Below are 24,212 nucleotides of genomic sequence, written 5' to 3'. Positions count from 1 at the left end.
CACCCCCACCACCACACAAGAGTTCGACTAACAGGGATTGGAGTAAACCTGACATCACTGTCGCCTGAAAAAAATTTCTGGGATTCTCCACAAAACTTAGGAACTAAATTCGAACTGTGTAGAAACACCAGGGAACATATATGTAGATGTGCATGTCTTCCTTTAATTCATTCCATGGTTGCTTATAAAAACTGTAGCTTACGTTACCATGTCAACACAATGTATGGTTCTGATTGGACTATATTTGGATTTTTTCACGACTTTAAAAGCTGAGATGGCAAATGTAAACTGTAGTATCAGCTTGGTTATTTGCAATCATCCGGATGACTTATAATGTCGCAGTAAACACATTTCACAGTCTATCACAAGATTAACAGGGCGTCAATCTTTCAAGAAACACACAAAACACACACACACACACACACACACACAAATCATTAAAAAAATACACACACACACACAAACCATACACATGTGGACGCCGGGATCTCCTTGGGAATTCTTATTTGGTGGCGGAAGAAAATATATATACAGTAAAGCGCGTTTGTAACGAACACGCATACAACGAATTAATGGTTATAACGTAGTGTTTTTCATTCCCCGTCAATCGTCCTTTCATTTATATGTTAAAATCAAAATATATACCGAATTCCACTTAACGAATGAATGTCTATAACGTAGCAGCTTTTGGGTCCGCTCAGGTGAATATCAGTGCTAATTAGTAACCTTATAACGTGGTAGCCTCGGGCAGTCGTCCCACCTGAGTGAAGTCAGCTGTTGTCCAGTATCGACACCCGTGTCCAGGGACAAATAGGATGACACCTGTCCAGGTAAGTTTCAATTACATACAGGTAAGATCGACAAATAAAGTGAGTTGTTGTTATACGTACTTGCGTTCTATTGTTTTTTGAGTTTTGAGTTACTGACCCGATTTTATCGATACAAAATCTTTGCGTTCTGTTCTTGTTGTCGTCATTTTGGAAATGGCTTCGTCGTCGCCATCTCGTAAGCGGAAGGCGTTAACAATTGAAAACAAATACGAAGTTATTTGTGAAGTAGACAATAGGGAAAAGGCTAACAAGGATATTGCAGATAGCTTCGAAATTCCAGCAACAACATTGAGTACAATTGTTTAAAATAGAAATGTTTTAAGGGTGTGAAATCTCTATCTGTTGTATATAAGGCAAACACTAAAGCCTGGATGACATTTAACATTTTTACGGATTGGATTAAAACTCTGGATCGCAAAATGATAGCACAAAAGACACTTAAGAAGATTTCGGACAGTAACAAAAAGCAAACTGTCATTTGTGATTTTTTCAAGTATATAGACCCTGGCATTTCTTGTGGAGAGTGACCATAAGGTAGTAATGAATTTGAACTTTTCGCCAGAATTAGTCTTAGATAATCACAAAAGTTGATGAAGATAGATTTTTACGGCTGAAACATCCAAGGCAAAATTAGATTATGAATATTTGTTTATTTACATTTAGTTAACACTAACATAGGGTACATATTTCGCTGACACAATACACTAACATAGGGTACATATTTCGCTGACACAATAATATTGGAACTTGAAAAGGCCATTGCCCTTTATCTTATGAATTGAAGATAATAAGCTCGTTTCAAGGTATAACCATCCTTAAGTGTGCTCAAACCTTTATCTGGATTAATTTGAGAGATCGTGCGAGTAAAACACGAGACAACAGCTCTACCAGGGAGGTATTCCACGACTTATACCTGATAAGTAACCTACATACAGGCGGCGGTTATACATATTATACACGTTGAAAATACCCCCTCCCCCGAAAGAAACCCCCGCCCATCCCCCACATAGGAACATATATATCATAAGCTTTCTGTGTCCATTTGAAAAATGTTTTAGCGTGACCGTGGACTGTTGTAACGAATTGTGTATCACATGAAAACCTGCGTGGGTGACACAAGTTACACATTTTGAGGTTCCAGTAACAAATGAGTAGGACTAAATGGAGGCCAAACAAATATTTCTTAAAATTATTGATATTAGTATACATTTGTTTTTTCAATATCTATTGATATTTCTGTATATCATTCTATACCTTTTTCTATACACTGATAGTTGTACAGTATACATTTTAAAAAATATTTGTTTATATTAGTGTATATCATTGTTATATACGGAACACCAAGGCTTTCATAGAGTTGACATACGAATAGATAATTGATATATTAATTTACCCTAGTAGGTTTACAGTATTTATCATCTAGGTGATATTGCCTAGCTAGTATACATTATCATTAATCACGACGTCATAATTCATTATCTATTTTTCATTATTTTTTACAGATCGATGTCATTTCCTAGTGTTCTACTGACTGAGAATCTTTAATTAGTGTAATAGAGCTATCTTGAAGACAATATTCTAAACGTACATAACTACAGCAATACCAGACGTTTAATCCGTTTGATTGGCACCGATATATTATTGGCCGAGCTGAGTATTACCCCTACTATGTTTGCCTACTTTAACCATACTTGATTGGGGCGTGTTTAGTATCTACCACACAAACACGCCATATACTGAAATAAATGGTCTTTAATCCTAATATTTGTGGGAGTCAACTTTCATACCAAGGTTCGCGTGTTTTGCCTATGTCATGATATTTGTTATTGTACCAGCTCTCCTGCTTATCAATTTTAGTTGTATACAATGTATACATTACTTATAACGATCGCAACTACTACACAGACTCAATAACTTTATCATTTTTCTATAGTAACGCTCTTGTGCGTGGGAACGTGTTTTAATTGCCTTTTCCTTACCTAGTTTCAATGACTGGGACGTGTAGTGGTCTTCCTTGTTAAACATCACTAATAGGAGTATAAAAATGTTTGATTTGGATCGAAAGTAATTGAACATTGAAAACCTTCATTTCAAATATCTAGAAAATAAACCGACAATGTAAATAGACCGAATTTAGAAAAAAATCCCATGCAGTTTTAACAAAAAATCTGTCACACGAACTCACTTTTTGTAGATGACAAAATTTTTCATTCCATGTGTCGGAAAGGTCCGGGCGATTGTTATTGAAAGTCTACTTTCCTTTCCAGAAGAAAACATCAACATTTCAAAGTCGTCAAAATCAAACCTTGTATAGTATACCGTGTTTATATTACCTTGTCAGTAGAACTATTCTGTGAGCTACAAAAGTCAAATGGAATACGGCTGATGGGTAATGTTGTCCCTGTGCGAGTGTCGGCATTCCTGAATTACATCTCGTCGACAGAAAATCCTGCTCACGTGATGAATTAATAAAACAATTTAATTGTGATAAAAAATCAAAATCGAAAAAAAGTAGCCAGTGGCGGTGAGATTAATCTACATAAGATGTATATTGTTTACAACAGATTAGGTTGTTAAGAAATAATCTTTTATTTCCTTGGTAATGATATAAGCCTATGACTCCTCAAAACCAATGTTTACATTGCATTATCAAATGCTAACTAGAAAAGTTACCCTGTTGATTAAGAAGCCGGATATTTTTCAGTTTGTTTGTCCTGGGTGACGTATACCGGATGGCGTTGTGTTTCGAAATCATCAAAGCTGTTTGTTGACGAGAAGATGTAAAGTAAGGTCTGACAAGTTCAACTAGAAATTGAATTGATGCACTTTCATTGATGTCAATATTTTCTTCTATTGATTCAAAATATTTCAAGTAACCTAACGCAATGGCAATAACAGAAAATGAAAACCTAACTACGATATATGGGTTATATTCGGATTGATATAACGATGTGGTAAGTTGTCTGTGCCACAGGTCCACTAGCAGGAATTAAATATAGTCAGTAAGGTTATTATGAAACGCCTCTTTAAACAACACCAAGAATGTAAAACGGTCCACATAACGGTCAACAGCAAGTGTGAGTAGCAAAATGTCTGGTGCTTTCACCACCTTGTTTGAACGACACTAATTTATATGGAATCTCTACGTACTGCTTATTAGAAATATGAAATACAGTGTCACAAAAGTAGCCATAGCAACCCTGATATTAAAGCCTCGAGACGGAAGATCCAATTAAAAATAAGTTATACGTGAAATGACTTACACTTAAAAAAAAATTCGCACCATTCGTGAATATCATTCTTTTTAAATGATAAGAAAATCCTCTGCCGTTTCTAAAGTTTCAGTTTTTGGCATTCACCATCACTGACGGGATCCAGGAGGAGGAAACAGCTGTATGAAGGATCGTGATTGATTAATTCTTGATTTGTAACTGTTTCTAATTTGGATGTTTTACAAAATGTACATTTCACTTGTTTGTTTCATTCAACCCTTTGATTCACACATCAATATTCTTAGAAATGCTTACTTACTTATTTTTACTGTCGATACAACACAACAAAATGTCTTGAATGTTTATGAAGAAAAATTGTCATCTCTTCAGCTTAATGTGATTTCATTTAACGTGGGTATCAATATCTGTTACCAAAGAATCATGATTAAGTTCCAATGCTTAGGTAAAAAAACAACCAAGAAAATGTAATTAATATCCAGGTTTTACTTATATGTCTGCCAATAATAGCATACACAATTTAATGATAAAAATACAAATTCAAAGATGATGATGATGATGATGATGATGATGATGATGGTGATGATGATGATGATTTATTCTTCTAGAGAACAAATTCAACGGCAAATAGTTACTTATTTTAATTATAAGATTTTAAAGTTTGAATGTCCATTAAGATAACGAGATGGCACCGTTTAGCCTGAAGGGTTAATGTGACCAGACCACACCAAAGTCAGCACTAACAACACGACATGACTGGGAGTGACGCCACAGTGTGACGGGCGTTCAGCAATACGTGCTCAGTCTTCGTAGATACCGGCTTATGGTCTATCAAAGAACAAATAATCACCATAAGTTAGGCTATCGAAATATTTCCCGCACTGCGGTGTAGTTGACGACTCCATCTGATTTGCATAGGTTATCATGGGATATTATCCAGTGTTATAGGTGGGGAATGTTTGTTTATGATAGAGGCGTAACGAGATAAAAATCTTTTCTGATTGACAGAATACACTTAAGATACATTACAATGGATTTAATGTGTAGAAAGTTAATGTCTTGACTTGTCCGAATGTCGGGTATATAACACGAAAATCCAGCCCCTACCCTCCGTCTCTCACGTAGGAACCTGAGGGAGGCGATACCTACAAACACCTCTCCCAAATTGCAGGAGTTTTTTTTTCTCATTAGTTATTTTTTTAACATATCTTAATTGGAAAAGACAATTCATAATGATTTCAAGAACATTTTTGATTTTGGGACTGGCGTATCTGTGTAGTGGCCAGATGCAGGATCAAACACGAGTCCCTGGAGCAAGCGGTTCTGCCGTGGTAGAGGCTGTCATCAACCTCATCCATGAATCTTGCATATTCCCCAACGACAGACTGTATCTTCGCAGGTTGGCTTACGTCGAGTCCCAGGACGGCACAGCAAACGATACCTACAGAGTAGGCTACAATGGTGGAATATGGCAGGTGAGTTAGCCGTCACAGGATGGAAATGACATTTACTGTATATATTACAGATATATATCCCTTTGCTGCGTTTTGGAAATGTAAAGTTCAAATCTAGCATGTTTCATCAATAGAAAAATACTATTTATAAAACATGTAAAAACGAAACTTATTGAATTATGAATTGTTGGGCTAGTATACCTCACCGTCTAGATGTTGACTTTTCTTTCGATCACTTTGGATTTTTCTCAATCGCCTGATTGGCTTCAAAATGTACACCCTAAGCATCACTAACGAGTTCTAGAAGGACAAAACAACTGTATCATATAGTTTAAATAATTATTTGCCTCAATATTTATTTCAATGCCTACGCTAGGATTCGAACCCGAGACCCCTTGCTTACACGTCTGATGCTCAATCGATCGAGCTTAAGAGACGTTCTTGCGCTATATTACCATATCTTACCAGCGTACATATACCTAACCCTAGAAAGACATTAAGATGTGTTCCATTTTGTACCATCCTATCTGATACCAATGATAGCAAATGTAACTGTTTAAACAATTATTTCAACAAGGCAGTTACAGTGGAGTATCGCTGATCAATAACCTTTTGATTTAACACTAACTAGAATTGTACTTATGGACGTGCAATAGCTGTAAAGCCCAATTTCATACTTCTACCATGCGGAATGGTGCCAGCATTTCATGAAAGATGTCATCAGCTGACTGACACGGGGTTTCAAGAGATGCAGGTCTTATTCTAATTGCACTCTTTCTGCAGTCTCCGTGATATTATTTTCTTTGTTCATATATTGCCCTAGTTTTATTGAATTTGAGTTTGGTTTATGAGATTATGCTCACATATAGGTATTTTCTCGTTCGGCTACGAGTTTCAGGCAAGCAATCCTTACGTTACGTTGTGTAATCTATACAATGACCAAGAGTGCCACACAACTCGTCTCAAAATGTTCAGTGCCATGCTTAGACCTTAGACAGTAACACGTGGAAGTCCATTTACCGTAGACCTCAGACAGTAACACGTGGAAGTCCATTTACCGTAGACCTTAGAGAGTGACACGTGGAAGTCCATTTACCGTAGACCTTAGACAGTAACACGTGGAAGTCCATTTACCGTAGACCTTAGACAGTAACACGTGGAAGTCCATTTATCGTAGACCTTAGACAGTAACACGTGGAAGTCCATTTACCGTAGACCTTAGACAGTAACACGTGGAAGTCCATTTACCGTAGACTTTAGACAGTAACACGTGGAAGTCCATTTACTGTAGACTTTATACAATAACACGTGGAAGTCCATTTACCGTAGACCTCAGACAGTGACACGTGGAAGTCCATTTACCGTAGACCTCAGACAGTGACACGTGGAAGTCCATTTACCGTAGACTTTAGACAGTAACACGTGGAAGTCCATTTACCGTAGACCTCAGACAGTGACACGTGGAAGTCCATTTACCGTAGACCTCAGACAGTGACACGTGGAAGTCCATTTACCGTAGACCTCAGACAGTGACACGTGGAAGTCCATTTACCGTAGACTTTAGACAGTAACACGTGGAAGTCCATTTACCGTAGACCTCAGACAGTGACACGTGGAAGTCCATTTACCGTAGACCTCAGACAGTGACACGTGGAAGTCCATTTACCGTAGACCTCAGACAGTGACACGTGGAAGTCCATTTACCGTAGACTTTAGACAGTAACACGTGGAAGTCCATTTACCGTAGACCTCAGACAGTAACACGTGGAAGTCCATTTACCGTAGACCTCAGACAGTGACACGTGGAAGTCCATTTACCGTAGACCTCAGACAGTGACACATGGAAGTCCATTTACCGTAGACCTTAGACAGTGACATGTGGAAGTCCATTTACCGTAGACTTTAGACAGTAACACGTGGAAGTCCATTTATCGTAGACCTTAGACAGTAACACGTGGAAGCCCATTCACCGTAGACCTCAGACAGTAACACATGGAAGTCCATTTACCGTAGACCTCAGACAGTGACATGTGGAAGTCCATTTACCGTAGACTTTAGACAGTAACACGTGGAAGTCCATTTATCGTAGACTTTAGACAGTAACACGTGGAAGTCCATTTACCGTAGACTTTAGACAGTAACACGTGGAAGTCCATTTACCGCAGACCTTAGACAGTAACACGTGGAAGTCCATTTACCGCAGACCTTAGACAGTAACACGGTAGCACGTGAAAGTCCATTTCCGTTTGGAATTTTTTAACGACATATTACTCAAAACGAAATAAAAGTATTGATGTTGCTATACATTCATTGAGAATGAAAGTAACTATCAGCCGGTGCATTTTCTTTCAGTTTACTCATTCTCCTCAAAGAATGGATAACTCTCAGATTCGAACAAGACACTAAAATTTAAATAGTTTTACCTCATTTCTTTCTTTTACAGCGATTCAATAGAAACATTAGCAAAACGGACAAATGTCTTTCAGATTTCGTTCTTTCCTTTTCTTATCAATTTTTCTATTTCTATCTTTAAGTCCTTCATTGTTTGCTTTCTTTCTTTTTCATGTTTATATATATTTTAACAGATTGATGAGGACCAGTTTAAACAGACACAGTCAGCTGTAATGTTGGCCACAGCCAGAGCTCTCCTTAGGAACACATTGACAATCGATTGGTCATCAGCTAAATGGGAAGACTTAAGAAAACCTCTGTATTCTGGTGTGGCCGCCGCTCTCTATACGCTTCTCAAGTCTGGATCGGGTGTCCTCCCCAGTTCCGTAGAAAAACAGAGTTCTTTCTGGATTAACACCACAAAACACACTATTTTCGACGCCAACAAATACTACAAAGCAGTCAATGAGTTACAAGGAGGTAAGCTATCAGTCACTCTTTTTTAACAAAAAAAACAAACAAGATTCGATACATATGTGTAATTTATTTTTCCGAGGCATAGCTGTGCCATACTACCTCTGCATACCATTACAACCATTTTTATTATCTTGTTTGATATCAGTTGATAAATGCAGAAATGCCAACATGATCATAATTCAAAATCGAAATCGATGAAATGGAGACAAAATATTGCCAAAAGAAGATTTACAATGATTTTGAAAAATGGATGAGAATATGAGTTAGCTTCATTTCCGTAATCAACGTCATCGTTAAGTAAATCTTGTTAAATCCTAGTAAATAATATCACGTTCCCAAACAACGACACGATTAACAACAAAAGAGTCACCAAGTAAACCAGCGTAACAGGCATATCTTTTAACCAAGAGACCGTAGACAGTCCGTTACGTAAGCAAATGACATCATAATGAAATTAGTTTATATATAGGCATTTTTGTATGTAATAAGTTTCAAATATTTATCAAATCTTCGTTTTCCTAAACAAAAGTAATGACATGTTTTATCTTATTTCTAGGATGCCGCAGCACCAATGCTATTGACTTGGTTTTTGTTGTGGACAGCTCAGCAAGTCTTTCTCCATCCGATTTTGATATCACAAAGCAATTTGTAAAGGATGTAGTCGACCAGTTTGATATCGGACCACAGACTGCTCGTGTGGCCGTGGTGGAATTTAGTACAGCTGTTTCGGCCTCGTTCCTGCTGAACCAATTCGACACAAAAGATGCAGTGAAGAAGGCGGTAGATGGTATTATATACAGCCCAGGCGGTACCAACACTGCTGCCGCCATTGATAAAACCGTTAATGAAGTCTTCGCAACAGTCAACGGTGCACGGAATGGTGCGGCCAAGGTAGTATCTCATACCAGAATATTACAATCTGATCCTTCTGACGACTTTTAATAATCTCGAAGAAAGGGAAAAAAAAGAAATCCTCTTTTTTATTGTTCTGTCTTAGTTATAATGGAACTGATTTTACATCATGATTATGTTGACATATTGGTATTTTCTTGATGTTTTATAGGAAATTTAATTCAACTCCAACAACCAAAAAGCTTACAAGTAGACTTAACTGATAGAGGACATGTTTTACAAAAAAAAAAAAAAAAAGAGAAAAAACCCCCGATTTTCCCTCCATATAATTCTTTCCCTTATCATATCACGTTCAGAAGCAATACAGCATTTGTAATATGTTTTCTCACATCACTGCCAACCCTGTCAGCGGAATGAAAGCATATACTTGGCGATATTAATTATATATATATATGAAGAAGTGTCTTAGCTTAAATCAAACATAATGCAAGGAATACATTGTCCTGCAGTATGTTTCTAATACATTGACTATCATCGCTGTAAGACATATTTCACTATAACGGTACAACTATAGTAAGAAGAGATGTCAAAAGACGAAGAGAAAATGAAGTGTTGGTTTTTAGAAAGAATTGAAAAATAACATATAATCAATGTCTGTGATAAAACAAATCAGGAAAATATAGGTTTCTCTGAATATTGTATACTGATATTCTTATACAGGTTATGATTTTGATCACTGATGGTCGATCAGAAAATACGGTAAACACACTGAATGCTGCTAACAACGCCAGGCTGAGTGGTATTACCATATTTACGCTGGGAGTCACACAGTATGTCAACAAGGTAGACGATTCTTAACATCTTTGGTAACATGTTTTAACCTCTTTGGTAACATGTTTATATGGAATAGAAAGGTTTTATTTACTTCATGTTGTAGTATTTGAAAAAAGTACATTAAGTGAAAAAAGAATAATAAGAGTAAATCTCTTTCTCCGATATATCATATGCACGTGTGAATTTCAATTTAGTGTATGTTGTATGTATATAAAAAATGATATACTCTACATGGGCATTTTGCCCCCATTTGAATTGTGCCCTTTTCGCTAAGGAACAAGAAAGGCGACTTTAAAATATATTCCATTTGTATAATTTTTTTTATATAATCCTCGGGGACGAAATAAACACGAGGCGAGACTGTGTGGTACTTTGGCGAAAATAACCTGGGGTGAAATTATCCCAGTATATAGTACTGCATCGACAATGGTTCTAATTAACTAAATAAATTATTAATTATATGGAAGAAGAAAGCATCGTCGGTAGTTTTAGTTGGAACTATTCTTTAATACATAACGCACTTGCTTACAGATCGAATTAGACGGGATTGCAAGTAGTCCAAGCTGTACTCACTCGCAGATCTTAAACAGCTACGCTGATCTAGACAGTCTAAAAACTCAGATCCAGAGTGTTTCATGCAAAGGTAAGAAAAACATTAACTCGGTGAAAATGAACTATATGACGATTACTGAAAATAGGAATATATCTTGAATATCAGATGAACAGGTTTTCTAACTAAACACCCTAAGACAGCATGATGTGAAAAATTTTTATGATGAGTGTGATATGTTTAGAATTAATATTTGTGAAATGTTATGTCTGTGGTAGAAAAGTTCGAAAAAAATTGAAATGCATTTAACATTATATGGCAAAACAGATAACAAGTAGAGTGGATTGGAATTCTATATCTTAGTGCATTGAGTTAATCGATAGGAAGAGGAATGAATGAATACGTCGGTAATTTGGGATAGTCTTCCATTCCAATACGTTTTTTTCTTTAACTCTCTATAGGAAGTAACGGTTACCATGGACTTGGCTTTAATTATATAATACGGACCAACTCGTAAAGTACGATAACCTATTTATGTTGTATCAAATCCATAGAGAAATAATGTGATATAAATGACAAAGAAACTTGTGATGATTGAAATAAAAGTTGCTGCTAATTTAACATGGAGTGTTATAATGAGTTTGACCTTAAAATAATGAAATATGTACTGGTTTGGACACTCTGTACCTGTCTAAAACGTTAGATCAAATCCTCTCGGAACTGAAATCGTTATCGCTATGACACGACTAGAACAAGGCATTACTTTACGTAACATGACAAAATGAAAAGGCCACGACATGACGGATATTGATAGTAAGATTATCATAATAAAAAACGGAAGCGCAAAAATGAAAATAATTTGTGCAAAGTGATTGACAAATGAATACATTCTTAAACCCGAAATTTCAAATTATTCCAAATAATGATTGATACTTTCACTTTAAATGTTCTAATGTTAAAGCTGCTGCTATTTTGACTCCAAACAACTACCAGTATAACTGTGGCAGTGACATCAACGTACAGATCCTACCCAACGTTACAGCAGGGACCACTGTCACGGTAGGTCACGGGTTATTGTCCTAATGGCACAAAACAATACATCAGGAATCACTGTCGCGATAGGCCACCAGTTATTGTCCTAACCACACAAAACAATACACCAGGAATCACTGTCACGGTAAATCACGGGTTATTGTGCTAATGGCACAAAACAATACACCAGGAATCACTGTCGCGATAGGCCACCGGTTATTGTACTAATGGCACAAAACAATACACCAGGAATCACTGTCGCGATAGGCCACCGGTTATTGTACTAATGGCACAAAACAATACACCAGGAATCACTGTCGCGGTAAATCACGGGTTATTGTACTAATGGCACAAAACAATACAGAAGGATTAACGTCGCGATAGGCCACCGGTTGTTGTCCTGTTGGTTCACAGTAAATAGACAGATATTGTCTTTATAGTACTAAACATAGCATGAGGAACAACTGTAACTGCAGGATACCAGTTATTGTCCGTATAGAACCAAGCATAATGACATCAACTGTAACGATAGGAAATTGATCATTGTTCATTTAGAGGCAAAAGTAACAACAGGAACAACGTTTAACGTTATGATACCTGTCATCGTCCTAATAGGACCAAACATTACAGCATGATCAACTGTTATGTCTGTAATTGTCTTTGATTATTCAGATCATTACAACACTGTCCCAGGTAAATTCTACTGATACAATTACTACGTTACAATATTTACATTCTAAATACATTGCATATCATAGCGCAATAAAATAAATGTCGAGATGAATAACGAAGACAATAGCTAAATATTAAAATGTCATGCAAATGGTGAATTTTCATAATCTTGGAAATAATTTTATCTTAGGTCACCCCTACTGATGGTACTGTGTCCGTGTTTGGATCTCTGACGTCAGCAAATCCAAGTCCCGTATTGAATGAGTTCTACAAAATTGCCGACATCAACGCTGGACAGTCGTTTTATGTCCGTGGTAACCGGTCAGTGGCTTTGGCAGTTATGTCCACTTATCCCACAAAGACTTGTGCCGGGAACTTTAACATCACTGTAGAGGAAGGAAACAACATCAGACCATGTAAGTGTATGACTGGCGGTGAGGCTATCAGTATTCAATATAAGAGTGAGGCTGAATTAAATCCTAATTTCCTTCATTGAAATGTAATTAAGAAAGGAATAAGCGGAATAACATGGACAACGATATAGTTTGCTGGATGGAATGCTAGTTACCAATGACGTATGGCAGATAATATGTGTCATCAACGAAAACCTTGAAGATTTACTTTTCAATGCACATCGTAAAAGGTGTCTCTGTTAAAAGCAGTCACCACTTCAATACATTCCTTATATATATTAATAGTATGTATATATATATATATATATATATATATATATACTATTCATATTACATCATTGAATCATTGTTAGTGATATTGTCCCTCCATAAAGCGCATAAAGTGATATTGTCGAGACCAGAGCCCAGAGTACACACTCTTGTTCTGACAGATATGTAGTTTGGATTCACAACAAGAACACAGCTTTTTATGTAATAAAGTTAGATATTAACAACTAGGTAAAAGACATCTTTGTATGTGACATAGATATCTAGAAGTTGAAGACAGCTTTTTATGTGTCATAGTTACATATCTAGAAGTTAAATACAGCTTTATATGTGTCATAGTTACATATCTAGAAGTTAGATACAGCTTTATATGTGTCATAGTTACATATCTAGAAGTTAGATACAGCTTTATATGTGTCATAGTTACATATCTAGAAGTTAGATACAGCTTTATATGTGTCATAGTCACATATCTAGAAGTTAAAGACAGTTTTATATGTGTCATAGTTACATATCTAGAAGTTAAAGACAGCTTTATATGTGTCATAGTTACATATCTAGAAGTTAAAGACAGCTTTATATGTGTCATAGTTACATATCTAGAAGTTAAAGACAGCTTTATATGTGTCATAGTTAGATACAGCTTTATATGTGTCATAGTTACATATCTATATGAAGTTACATATCTAGAAGTTAAATACAGCTTTATATGTGTCATAGTTACATATCTAGAATTTAAAGACATCTTTATATGTGTCATAGTTACATATCTAGAAGTTAAAGACAGCTTTATATGTGTCATAGTTACATATCTAGAAGTTAGATACAGCTTTATATGTGTCATAGTTACATATCTAGAAGTTAGATACAGCTTTATATGTGTCATAGTCACATATCTAGAAGTTAAAGACAGCTTTATATGTGTCATAGTTACATATCTAGAAGTTAGACACAGCTTTATATGTGTCATAGTTACATATCTAGAAGTTAGATACAGCTTTATATGTGTCATAGTTACATATCTAGAAGTTAGATACAGCTTTATATGTGTCATAGTTACATATCTAGAAGTTAAAGACAGCTTTATATGTATCATAGTACCACAAGTAAAAGAAGCGTTTTATGCGATTTAGCCAGAATCGAATAATGAGCACTACGTTGTTTGTGATAATGTTAGACATCTACTGGCGTCATATTTGACAGTTGTTATATGTGTGTGATAAAGTCAAGATGAACTAATAGACATTGTTCAAATAAAACAAAACAAACTTTAAATTTGTAGATAATAACCTGCTGTGTATAGAAGCTGGAAGGATCATTGTCAACTGCTCGGCTCAAACTCTTTTCGGTAGTCAGTACATGGTTGTGCCTACTCCATACTGTAAGTACCACCTGGTATATACCCTATACTATAATGAATTGATAGATGAAGACATACCTTTAAATAATTTTCGAAATGTACATATATCAATAACTGAAAGAAAGCAGCGTATGGTTCGAAAGAAGCGAAAAGACGTAGAGAATCTAATAATTTTAATATTTTCTTTATCAAATAATGCATTTCTATCAAAATTAACTAACCCTTTCAATTAACTTATAATGCAGACGAATATCGCGCTTGATGGTACATTTTCATCGAGGATATATAGAAATACAAAATGTATGCTCCATTTCTGAATAACGTGAACGTCTAAGTTCTCGCGTAACCGACAATATTGATGAAATGGGCGTACAATCATGTATAGACAAGACAGATACTTGAATGTCTAACAAATTGGCCTACATAATCCATGTCATGTATTTTTATTTACAGCCCCCAACCCCTGTTCAAGCAGCGGCATCCAGATCTTTCCTCATCCATTGAGAAACGACCGATTCCTTTACTGTGATGGCAATGGTAATGTGTTTGAAGTTTTATGTCCATTTATGGAAATATTTGACCTACAGGCACAGACGTGCATACCGGGTATGCCGATGACCTTCACCCTTCCCAGAACCACTATGACCCCTCTGCCATCAGTTACACCAAGACCTACGAACGCTGTAGTTCAGACTGGCAATCCGTGTACACCAGAAAATATTCTCAATGGACTCTTTTTCTTTCCCTATCCTAACGATGATCAGGCCTATATTGAATGTTATAACCTTCCATACGTAGCTGTGGTGAAGTTCTGCGAACCTCATCACTTCTGGGACCAGGCCACTCTAACCTGCCTCTACAGAGAGGTAGTTGTTGACCCAACAAAGGGCGCATTTGGATCTAACAGTAAGCCTTGTGGAACCGTTCCTGACCTTTTCTTCTATCCTCACCCCAGCGATCCCCAGAAGTATATTCACTGTGACCAGTACGGAGATGCTTTCGAGAAAATTTGCAAACCATACTTCATTTGGCGCCAAGACATCCTCAACTGCGTGCCAAGGGGCCTTTTCGTCATGAGCACTGTTCCCGTCCCAGTAGTAGGCAAAAAATAAGAATTTGATATCTTTGAGTCATAGACTATTGGCGAAAATGTTATTTACTTGTCTCTAAGAGATCTGGTTTTGTAGACACCAATCGAGATCTGGAACACAACACACTGTTGTTACGTATCTGAAGACTCAGAGGCATCTTTGTGACAAATGTATTTAACTTTTACATCTGATAACAACAACAAAGAAATATCAAAGATGTGGCATAGAAAAACGTATTTCAGTATTAGATAGATATTGAATTATTAAGTAAATTAATTGTAAGTAATAAACCTTTTTTACAACATAATGCGTGTTTCACTTATGGCTTGAACGTTGAAGATATCTATGCTTCTATATTTAAAGATATTGAACTCCATGTAACACAAGATAAGGCAAAATCGAACTGAAGTTAAGAAGATAAAAAAACATGAGCATATTTTCCATCAACTTCCTGTAATTAAAGCTCAATCGACCTTTGAACTATACTCTGAATGAAATATGATAATCGCTCAATTTTCTTTCAAATTCCCTTTGAAAATTACAGGAAAACAACAACAGTTAAAACATCTTGATTAAAATTGAAAATAAACGAAACAGATTATACACTCAATATAAATAATCTATGAATGATTGTTCGTTTTTTCCCTAATATCATTGCCATATCACAAAACTATTTAGATAGTTCGTACTATACTTTCAATTATATTTCGTAATCCTGCTACGTATAAGAAAAACTGTAGTAAAAGTCATAACTGTTTGGTATTAATTAACGAAACCTATAAAGTAAACTATTCTTTTTATTTTCATCTGATTTCCTTCGAAGGTTGTAAATTATGTGCTTATCGAAGTCGTGCTTATTTCATAGCATATGAGTTATAAAACTTTAAAACTTAACGGGAAATGTATGATAGTCTTCCCCACAAAATCGTTATATCATTTACGTGAGTCTGTGCGAAACGTAAGACGGCCTTTGTTTTATCACAATGTGCAACTCTCATTGCATAAACGAAATAAGTCTGCCAAACATGCAACTATGAAAGTGCACAGCTTTTCCTGCGCTGATCCCTGGTACTTTTCTAGATGAATTCACCAGTATTTGTTTATTTAAGAATAAGACTAAATGATACATAAAAAGTAAACATTTCACGCTGATCTGTTTTAAGTCTGTACATAATCAGTGTCACTATTACGTGACTAACAGTAAGTACAATACCTTATTATAGGCGGGCTAGTCTATCAAGATAAAGCCTTACATAGTATTAAAACTACACACGTCATCACGCGCAAAACGTATTACCTTGGAACGAACAGGTTACTATCAGTATAATCGTCCTTCGAAAGGTCATTTCTGTAGTAGAAAAAGTCTGCCATTTTGCAAGATGTTTGATAGTGAGGAATATTAGTTCCCGAAAGTAGTTACACATATATGTAAAATAATTATAGAAATTTCACAAAGTATAACCGTTAGTTTAAAATCGAAGGTCTGTAAACCTTCTGTGAAAGAATATGTTTTACTGATCGACAATTACTAGTAATCCATGGAAGTTAGCATCATGTTCTCATTTATTCATCGAGAATGGTTTCTCTGCTTACAAATACAGCCAATGGCTTCACATGTAGAATCCGTTATCTTATCTTTAATGCTAAATGTAGATTTACAAATACACATCGGAAATTGCTTTTATCATTATATTTTCTTATCATAAAATGATACCGCCAGATTATCATGAAAAAAATTCACAACACAAAATAACTAACATATTGACAAAACCGTAGCAATAAACTAAAATTCCTAACAAGAGAGTAAGGCATGAACAAAGGTATTGTGACTATACGGAGATCACATACAGAGAAAAAGAAAGAAAACTCACGTGTTAAGGGAGGATACGTTTCTCCTTACTTCTTCGACGACATCAGCAATGATACTTTGTTTAGTAGCCTTGTCACATTATAAAATTGAGTTAAGAATCGGAACAACAACAACAAATTTACAAGTTGATAGATCGTCGAATAAGTCGAACGTCATATTAAAATTGTTCGAAGATTATACAAAAGATGCAGAGATTGATAGCTCCTTTCAATACAAATATCAAATTGGATACACTACAGCCAAATAATTAAACAGCTGTGTGCATTTGTTTTGCCCTTCTAAGACTCTTTAAGGATGGGATTGGCCTACAACACTGAGACCTAAGGTTGGGGTGGGGACCGAGGGAAATATAAAGTAGTGTAAAGTATATTTCACACGATAATGTGTATTAAAAACATGAAATTCATAATATATCTAATGTTCCTGTAAAGCAAATGACTATCTTATACATTATAAGGAGATTTACTACATAAGATACATAATGAATATGTTCTATAATATATTGCATAAAAGGGATTTGATATACAATTTTATGAAATAAACGTTCAATGTTTCTCTTTGAATAAATTGAAAATTGGCTTGGCTAGAATTAAAAAAAAACTGTTTCATTACTTTCAGCTGTCTATGATACATGTAGTGATATAAGATGGTTAAAACTTAAAACTTATAGCAGAAAAAGGTATATATAAATAATCTATTTAATTTTTTTTTTCAAAAATGACATAACATGCATGACTCATATAAGTACAGTTCATCTGTAGCGTGATTTACTGATATATTGAAATAAAGCTCATAAACAAATACGATCACTATAATGCATGCACGCGACTCAGTCATACATAAGATAAACCGACTCGTGCCAAACCTATTGTTTCCTTTGTCGCCTATGCAGTGAATATGGCAATCCACAGACGCACTTTACCAGGAAGTTTTTGATAAGAAATAACATACGTTTACTTCACATTGTTTCTTAATTCATTTGCCGCGATGAATGTTATAGGAGTATGTGTGTCAGTAGTTTGTGTTGGGGTGATAATTGGTACCTTCGGGTTAGACCAAACGACACAGCCCGGGGGTAACGGCGCCCATGTGGTGGAGGCTGTTGTCTCCAGGATCCGGGAGTCTTGCCTGTATGCGGACGACAAAGGCTTCCTAAGACGACTTGCATACGTCCAATCATATGACGGAACGGACCCAAAGACGTACCGTCCTGGTTTTGATGGTGGCATATGGCAGGTTGGCAAGAAAACAAGATATAATACAATTTATCATTTTTCTTTTCCGAAATTAAACGAAATAACAGCTGTTTTGACAATCTTCAAAATTGTAAATCTCAAAGATTATCATGAAAACCCTACTAGATTACAGCCTTCAAATAGAATATCGAAAGTATTGTATCTTTTTTTAAAGGAATACCTTCATTTATTTCCTAGACAGACGAGACTTGAACTTAGTGTTCCTGATTTTTGTTTTAGTTAAGCCTTGCTAAATTCCTGGAAACGAAATACAGTAATCAGCTGCTCAAGGAGTATGACCTGCTTGCCGAGAAGTTCAACATAGACTGGGGTGCGGTAAACTGGGTGGATCTGAGGAAGCCACTGTACTCTGGAATAGCTGCCGCTCTCTATACAAAGATACACGGAGGAGTGGGCTGGCGGGTCGAGGACCAGGCTCAGTTTTTTTCCAACTATTTTCTGAGTATGGGTGGAAACAACTTCACTAATCTAGCCGAACTCCTAGCCGAAGGTAAACCGAGCACATGTCCACCATAGAGATAATTATGTTTGTTCTGTTAGAAAAATAATGTTTGTTTGGGATTGCTGTTAGGGATAGCGGGTACGTTTGTGTGTTCCCCATAAAGTTAAATATTGAGACCAGTCGCTTTACAGACTCTGTAATGAAACACGTCATATAATGTTCCGAACCGATGTTGCGCTTAATCAAATGTCATTTGTAATTGAAAATATTCTGTTTATCACATAGAATACTTGGTATTATTTTTTTCTGCCGTAGGATGTTCAAACACAAAGAAGATCGACCTGGTATTTGTCATGGATCAGTCAAACAGTTTATCACTAGACGACAACATAAGATCAAAAATGTTCATTCAGGACATCGTCAATGACTTTCCGGTGTCTCCAGACAAAACCAGGGTCGCTATGGTGACGTACTCAACACATGCTGTAACGCGGTTTTATCTGAACACATACGGCAGCAAAAGTGACGTGTCCACAGCTATAGACAATATACCCTTCGATAGCGGTACTACTGCCACAGACGAAGCACTCAACAAAGCACTGACGGACGTCTTCCAGGTAGGTAGTTTGTTTATAAATACATTTTCCCATTGTTTCTATATTTCACATTAATAATGTTTGTCCTTACCGTATTTTCACTTGCAATGTAAACCAACATGCATATGCGAAATACATTGGTAATCTCTTACTGCAATAACTAGAACATTTCGCGAGATTAATGCTCACAATAATGTCTGTGCCTGAATCTTCAGAGCAGTACACGATATATGTTGATTCATAATACTTAATACCGCCTCTACCTCAGCAAATGGTATTGTTGGTAAAGTACAGTTTCTGTACTATCCCGTTATTATGTTATGCATGTGTATACGCACGCACTTGAAAGCTTTGTTCTTGAATTTTTGTAATTTGTGTTATACATATGTAACTTTAAGTATCTTTAGAAAAACGTACAATCAGAGCCTATGCAATATAAACTGAAATGATATTCAATAAATCTGCCTAACCTTGGTTATTCAGCAATAGTCACTGCCATGGTTTTGGCCGTTCACTCTTGACCGTCGGTTGGTTAGAGAGGTTAGAAGACTTGAACAAGTACCAAAGTCAACCGTTAACAAAAGCCTTATATGGGTAAACATGTGCTTTTCAGAATTCCCATGGAAGCCGGGCGGATGCGGTGAAGGTCCTTATCGTGATTACAGACGGTGTATCCAATGACCGGCTGAACACTATGCATTCTGCTGAGGCAATACACGCCAATAATATTGTCACTTTCACAATTGGGGTAGGCAGCCATATCAATCACGCCGAGCTCAACACCATAGCCACGAGTCCATCCTGTACACACGTGATGACGGTGTCAGGTTTCACCGACCTGACGGCGCTGAAACAAGAGATCCAAGAGAAGACCTGTAAAGGTAAGGCCTATCTAGATTGTGCCGATTAGTATTTGTTGGTTGAATGGCCAGTTCTGTATATGTCAGAAAATAGACAGTAACTACAATCGTTAACTTTAATTTATGTATCTCACACAAAAATAATAGAATAGTTTTTTTACCAAAAGCATTTTCTCATTGAAATACCTTGAAATGAATGTGTCCATGGCTGACATGTATGCTGAATGGTAGCATTGTCTTACACCAGATTTCATTTGCTAACCTTTTGGACTATGCCTTACTTGACTATACGGGGGAATATAAAAAGTTGAAAAAAATTCCGGATTCTCTGGTTTTATTCTCATTTCCCTGTTTTATATAACGCTCTTGATTGGAGTTTGATTTGGTGTACATGTCAGTATTTCTTTTTAATGTAATACTGTTATTATCATTTTGGTTATATTTAACAGCTCCCTTATATATTAAAATGAACCACACCTACACATGTGTGATGGAGGAGTGTCCTTCACTTGCTGTCATTACGCCACCAGGAGGTGTTACAGTGGAGGTAAAGTCGCATTAATTTAAATTTCAATCACATAATACAATTTTTTTCTATTGAAATGAAAAAAGAAGACAAGATTGCTGTTGGTTGACTTCTTGCTGTTTATGTTATGTTAATACATACTGAACAACACCGGTACATATTTTCTGTTCTGTGTATGCAGACTAACGTGACCTGCGGTAAAATAACATTATTCACGGCCTTCGGAACTCCATTCCCCGGAAATTCTTACTACGAAACGATCTCTCAAACCGAGGCTGCCGAACTAGGAATCAAGTTCCGAAATACCACCACTACCCAGACACTCTTCATGAGTCTAGAGGATGCACTCAAACTGACCAATGGGACCAGAGGTTGTAGCATCAATGTGACGCCGTACACTGGAGACCATCGTGACCATGGTAACGCCGCAAAATAGTATTTAATCGTTTATCATATAGTTATATTTGTGTGTATAAACGAACGGACGGGAAATTTCATTGTTTTATACACTAACCATATACGAATAATTTACGTATCTTATTTTGTCTGACAAGTACGTTACAAAATAATCTAGATATTTTCTGTTCAAGAGGGAGTGTTTTTGACACCAGGGATAAAAAGATGATTTCTTTTACAGAGATAAAGTGCTACCAGAATGGTGTACAAATCAAGTGTCCAGATGACTGCAAAGGTAATTAACACGGATGTAATAGAAAATATAAACTATGTCTGTGTCTTCAACAATGCTCAGTCATTATCACTTGTTTATAAGTACTTTATTTACTACAATATTGCGACACACGTTGATAGAATGAAGTACCATAGAATATGAATGAAAACAACCTTTTTCAGATGATATTGTCAGTTTGTGTAACTGATAAGGTTAAGTTGAATTCTAAATGAGATATGCTACAATATATTCTAGTTAAATTCATGAATCTGAAAGTATCATTTTATTTCTATACAACAGAACATTGGGGATATGGCAACATCTGCACGAAGGAAACCCTACTTGCCGGAATAACTAAATTTCCACACCCTAATGAGCCTACCAAGTACCTTGAGTGCGACAACCAGGGCAAACTGTATGTTGTACAGTGTCCACAAAATGAATCCTATTACGACGCGTGTAAGCAATGTGTTGGAGGTGACACGCCTTGTGTTACTCATGGAAAGCCGCTGTCCACAACACTCGCAAATCCTTGTTCAGTGGAAGCAATCTTAGCGAATAAGTTTTTCTTCACTTATCCGTCTGATGTGACCAAGTACATCCATTGCGACGTGTGGGGCAAAGCGTGGGTCCGACCGTGTCCTCAGGGAGAAGAATGGGACCAACATGAGTTGACCTGTATCGTCCCCTCAAACTTTGCTAATCCTTGTCGTATGAGAGCCCCGGACGATCCGTTACTGTACACGTACCCATGTGACCCAACTATGTACATTCAGTGTGACCTCTGGCATGAATCGTTCCAACGTCAGTGTAACCCGCCAAATTTCTACTTTCAACAATCATCACAGTCATGCGTAAATCCAAACACGTTTGTACCTCCTACAGCTGCTCCTGGAGCATGTGACGGGGCGCCAGCTGCAGTCACTAACCCTTCCGCCCAGGGGCCAGGGTCACCAACTGCCGGATTTCCTATTGGTTACACACCATCAGTGACTGGAGCATATCCTTTCTGTGGAAACTGTCCCGTGTTCACAGCGCCCTGTGACGAGAACCATATTCGCGAAATGAAGCTGTACTTCCCTGTTCTTGGTGACCGTCATCACTACATCCAATGCGACCTGACCGGACACATGTACCTGCAGTCGTGTACCAACAGTGGACTGGACTTTTTTGATCCCATCACCTCCACGTGTGTCGATGGTAGTCTGGCTATCGACAATCAGATCGGCGGCTGAAAAATCAACTTCGTGTTTTTTTGATATCTTGATATTTTGCTTTCCATTACAAATAGTGTATGCTTGGTGACCACTGTTCCTCGTTTTATTTTAGATCTTACATTTATATGATATAAACATGGCGAGAATTTTTTTTCAGTAGGTCGCTCAACGACGGTCTTAGTCGTGAAATAAAAAAAGGCATAATTTGCAAAAATATAAGTTTTACTATAACAACTCGTATCAATAGCAACATTGTATAACATAAAGCCACGATAAGTACAACGAATGACTTAGCTACACATGCACGTTCTGGTACCTATACAAGGCCTGACACGTTCAGGTAAAACTTGGGCACTCTCTCTTTGGAAGTTGTATGGCCACCATGTTCACTTTCAACTGCTTTAAGCTGAGGTGACAAAATGTGATAAATTTCTAGAACATGTCTGTTGGTTTGGGCAACAATATGACTCATGATGACATGTAAGGTAGCCGTAGTAAGAACGCATTGTTGATCGTGAATGGATGTATGTACAGTAATATAGGTAGAACTTTGGTAGTAGTCACAAGAACATAGTAGAACATTGCAATACCATGTACAGCTATAAGTGGACGTTGGCAGGTCACGGAAGGTCATCGGTGTACATCATTAAGGGCACTCTAATATTGTCTGTATCCAAGTGTACTTCCCACGGCTTAGTGACATTGATAGGGTCATAATAACGTGGATAGACAGAGCACGATTACAATAGAACATAGGATGTTGTACTATTGTTCCTTCTGCTCTACCGTGAAATTGTTTCCGTTCACACAAGACTATCCACGTCTTAGCTGGTTGTTGGGAGAGACTCAGAACATGGTTTGGAACAGTTTCCAGCTGATGAGAGAGTACATCGTATTAAAACTATGCGTTCTTTAAATTGATTTTGAATTCGACAAAAGTACAAGCCCCTATCAACTATAGCCAGTGATTATTTCAAATGGTACAACATGTAATTTACAATTGATTTTTGCAACTTTTAATTAAAGTCAATCAAGTAAATCAATCGCAAAATTTTACATGCATATAATAAAATCTAGGGAGTGATATCTACCGGTACATATAGGTCACATACTAAAAGAGGAATTGTTTGATTAAAAATAAGAAAATTCATTATAATTATTTTTTCTTTCCCCCCCCCTCCCATACAAAATGCTGCAATCTGATTGGTCTAAAAAAATTCATATCTCTATGAAAAAAAAATAATAAGCCACGCCCCCTCTTCGCCGGAACTATTTTCCCCGGCAACATCAAAGGCTCACTGAAACCTTTGATCTTCACCTTC

The 24,212-nt window shown here is 36.7% G+C and overlaps 2 protein-coding genes across 2 annotated transcripts; both read left to right on the top strand.

Moving 5' to 3' along the window:
- The first annotated feature begins 5,292 nt into the window (after positions 1 to 5,292).
- On the top strand, positions 5,293 to 15,474 carry LOC132563474 (uncharacterized). Its single transcript, XM_060228232.1, has 9 exons — positions 5,293 to 5,535; positions 8,100 to 8,385; positions 8,939 to 9,273; positions 9,955 to 10,077; positions 10,600 to 10,711; positions 11,580 to 11,677; positions 12,513 to 12,738; positions 14,285 to 14,383; positions 14,816 to 15,474. Exons 1-9 carry the CDS (start codon positions 5,293 to 5,295, stop codon positions 15,472 to 15,474), a joined length of 2,181 nt encoding a protein of 726 aa, XP_060084215.1.
- Positions 15,475 to 18,310: 2,836 nt separating this feature from the next.
- On the top strand, positions 18,311 to 22,908 carry LOC132563468 (uncharacterized). The gene is made up of 8 exons (XM_060228225.1): positions 18,311 to 18,559; positions 18,799 to 19,069; positions 19,337 to 19,638; positions 20,231 to 20,498; positions 20,927 to 21,024; positions 21,185 to 21,422; positions 21,641 to 21,694; positions 21,974 to 22,908. Exons 1-8 carry the CDS (start codon positions 18,311 to 18,313, stop codon positions 22,906 to 22,908), a joined length of 2,415 nt encoding a protein of 804 aa, XP_060084208.1.
- The last annotated feature ends 1,304 nt before the right edge of the window (positions 22,909 to 24,212 follow it).

Source organism: Ylistrum balloti, unplaced genomic scaffold (assembly GCF_031769215.1).
Source record: "Ylistrum balloti isolate Yb309-2 unplaced genomic scaffold, AGI_CSIRO_Ybal_v1 Utg371740, whole genome shotgun sequence".
Classification (NCBI taxonomy): domain Eukaryota; kingdom Metazoa; phylum Mollusca; class Bivalvia; order Pectinida; family Pectinidae; genus Ylistrum; species Ylistrum balloti.
Note: the sequence above shows the minus strand (reverse complement) of the source record. Positions and strands in the feature narration are given on the sequence as shown.

Excerpts from the sequence above, each read along its gene's own strand:
- LOC132563474 (XM_060228232.1), top strand. The coding sequence starts at position 5,293 with ATGATTTCAAGAACATTTTTGATTTTGGGACTGGCGTATCTGTGTAGT. Across the intron at positions 5,536-8,099 it reads ACAATGGTGGAATATGGCAG|ATTGATGAGGACCAGTTTAA; the intron begins GTGAGTTAGCCG and ends ATATTTTAACAG. Across the intron at positions 8,386-8,938 it reads AGTCAATGAGTTACAAGGAG|GATGCCGCAGCACCAATGCT; the intron begins GTAAGCTATCAG and ends TCTTATTTCTAG.
- LOC132563468 (XM_060228225.1), top strand. The coding sequence starts at position 18,311 with ATGAATGTTATAGGAGTATGTGTGTCAGTAGTTTGTGTTGGGGTGATA. Across the intron at positions 21,025-21,184 it reads CAGGAGGTGTTACAGTGGAG|ACTAACGTGACCTGCGGTAA; the intron begins GTAAAGTCGCAT and ends CTGTGTATGCAG. Across the intron at positions 21,695-21,973 it reads GTGTCCAGATGACTGCAAAG|AACATTGGGGATATGGCAAC; the intron begins GTAATTAACACG and ends TCTATACAACAG.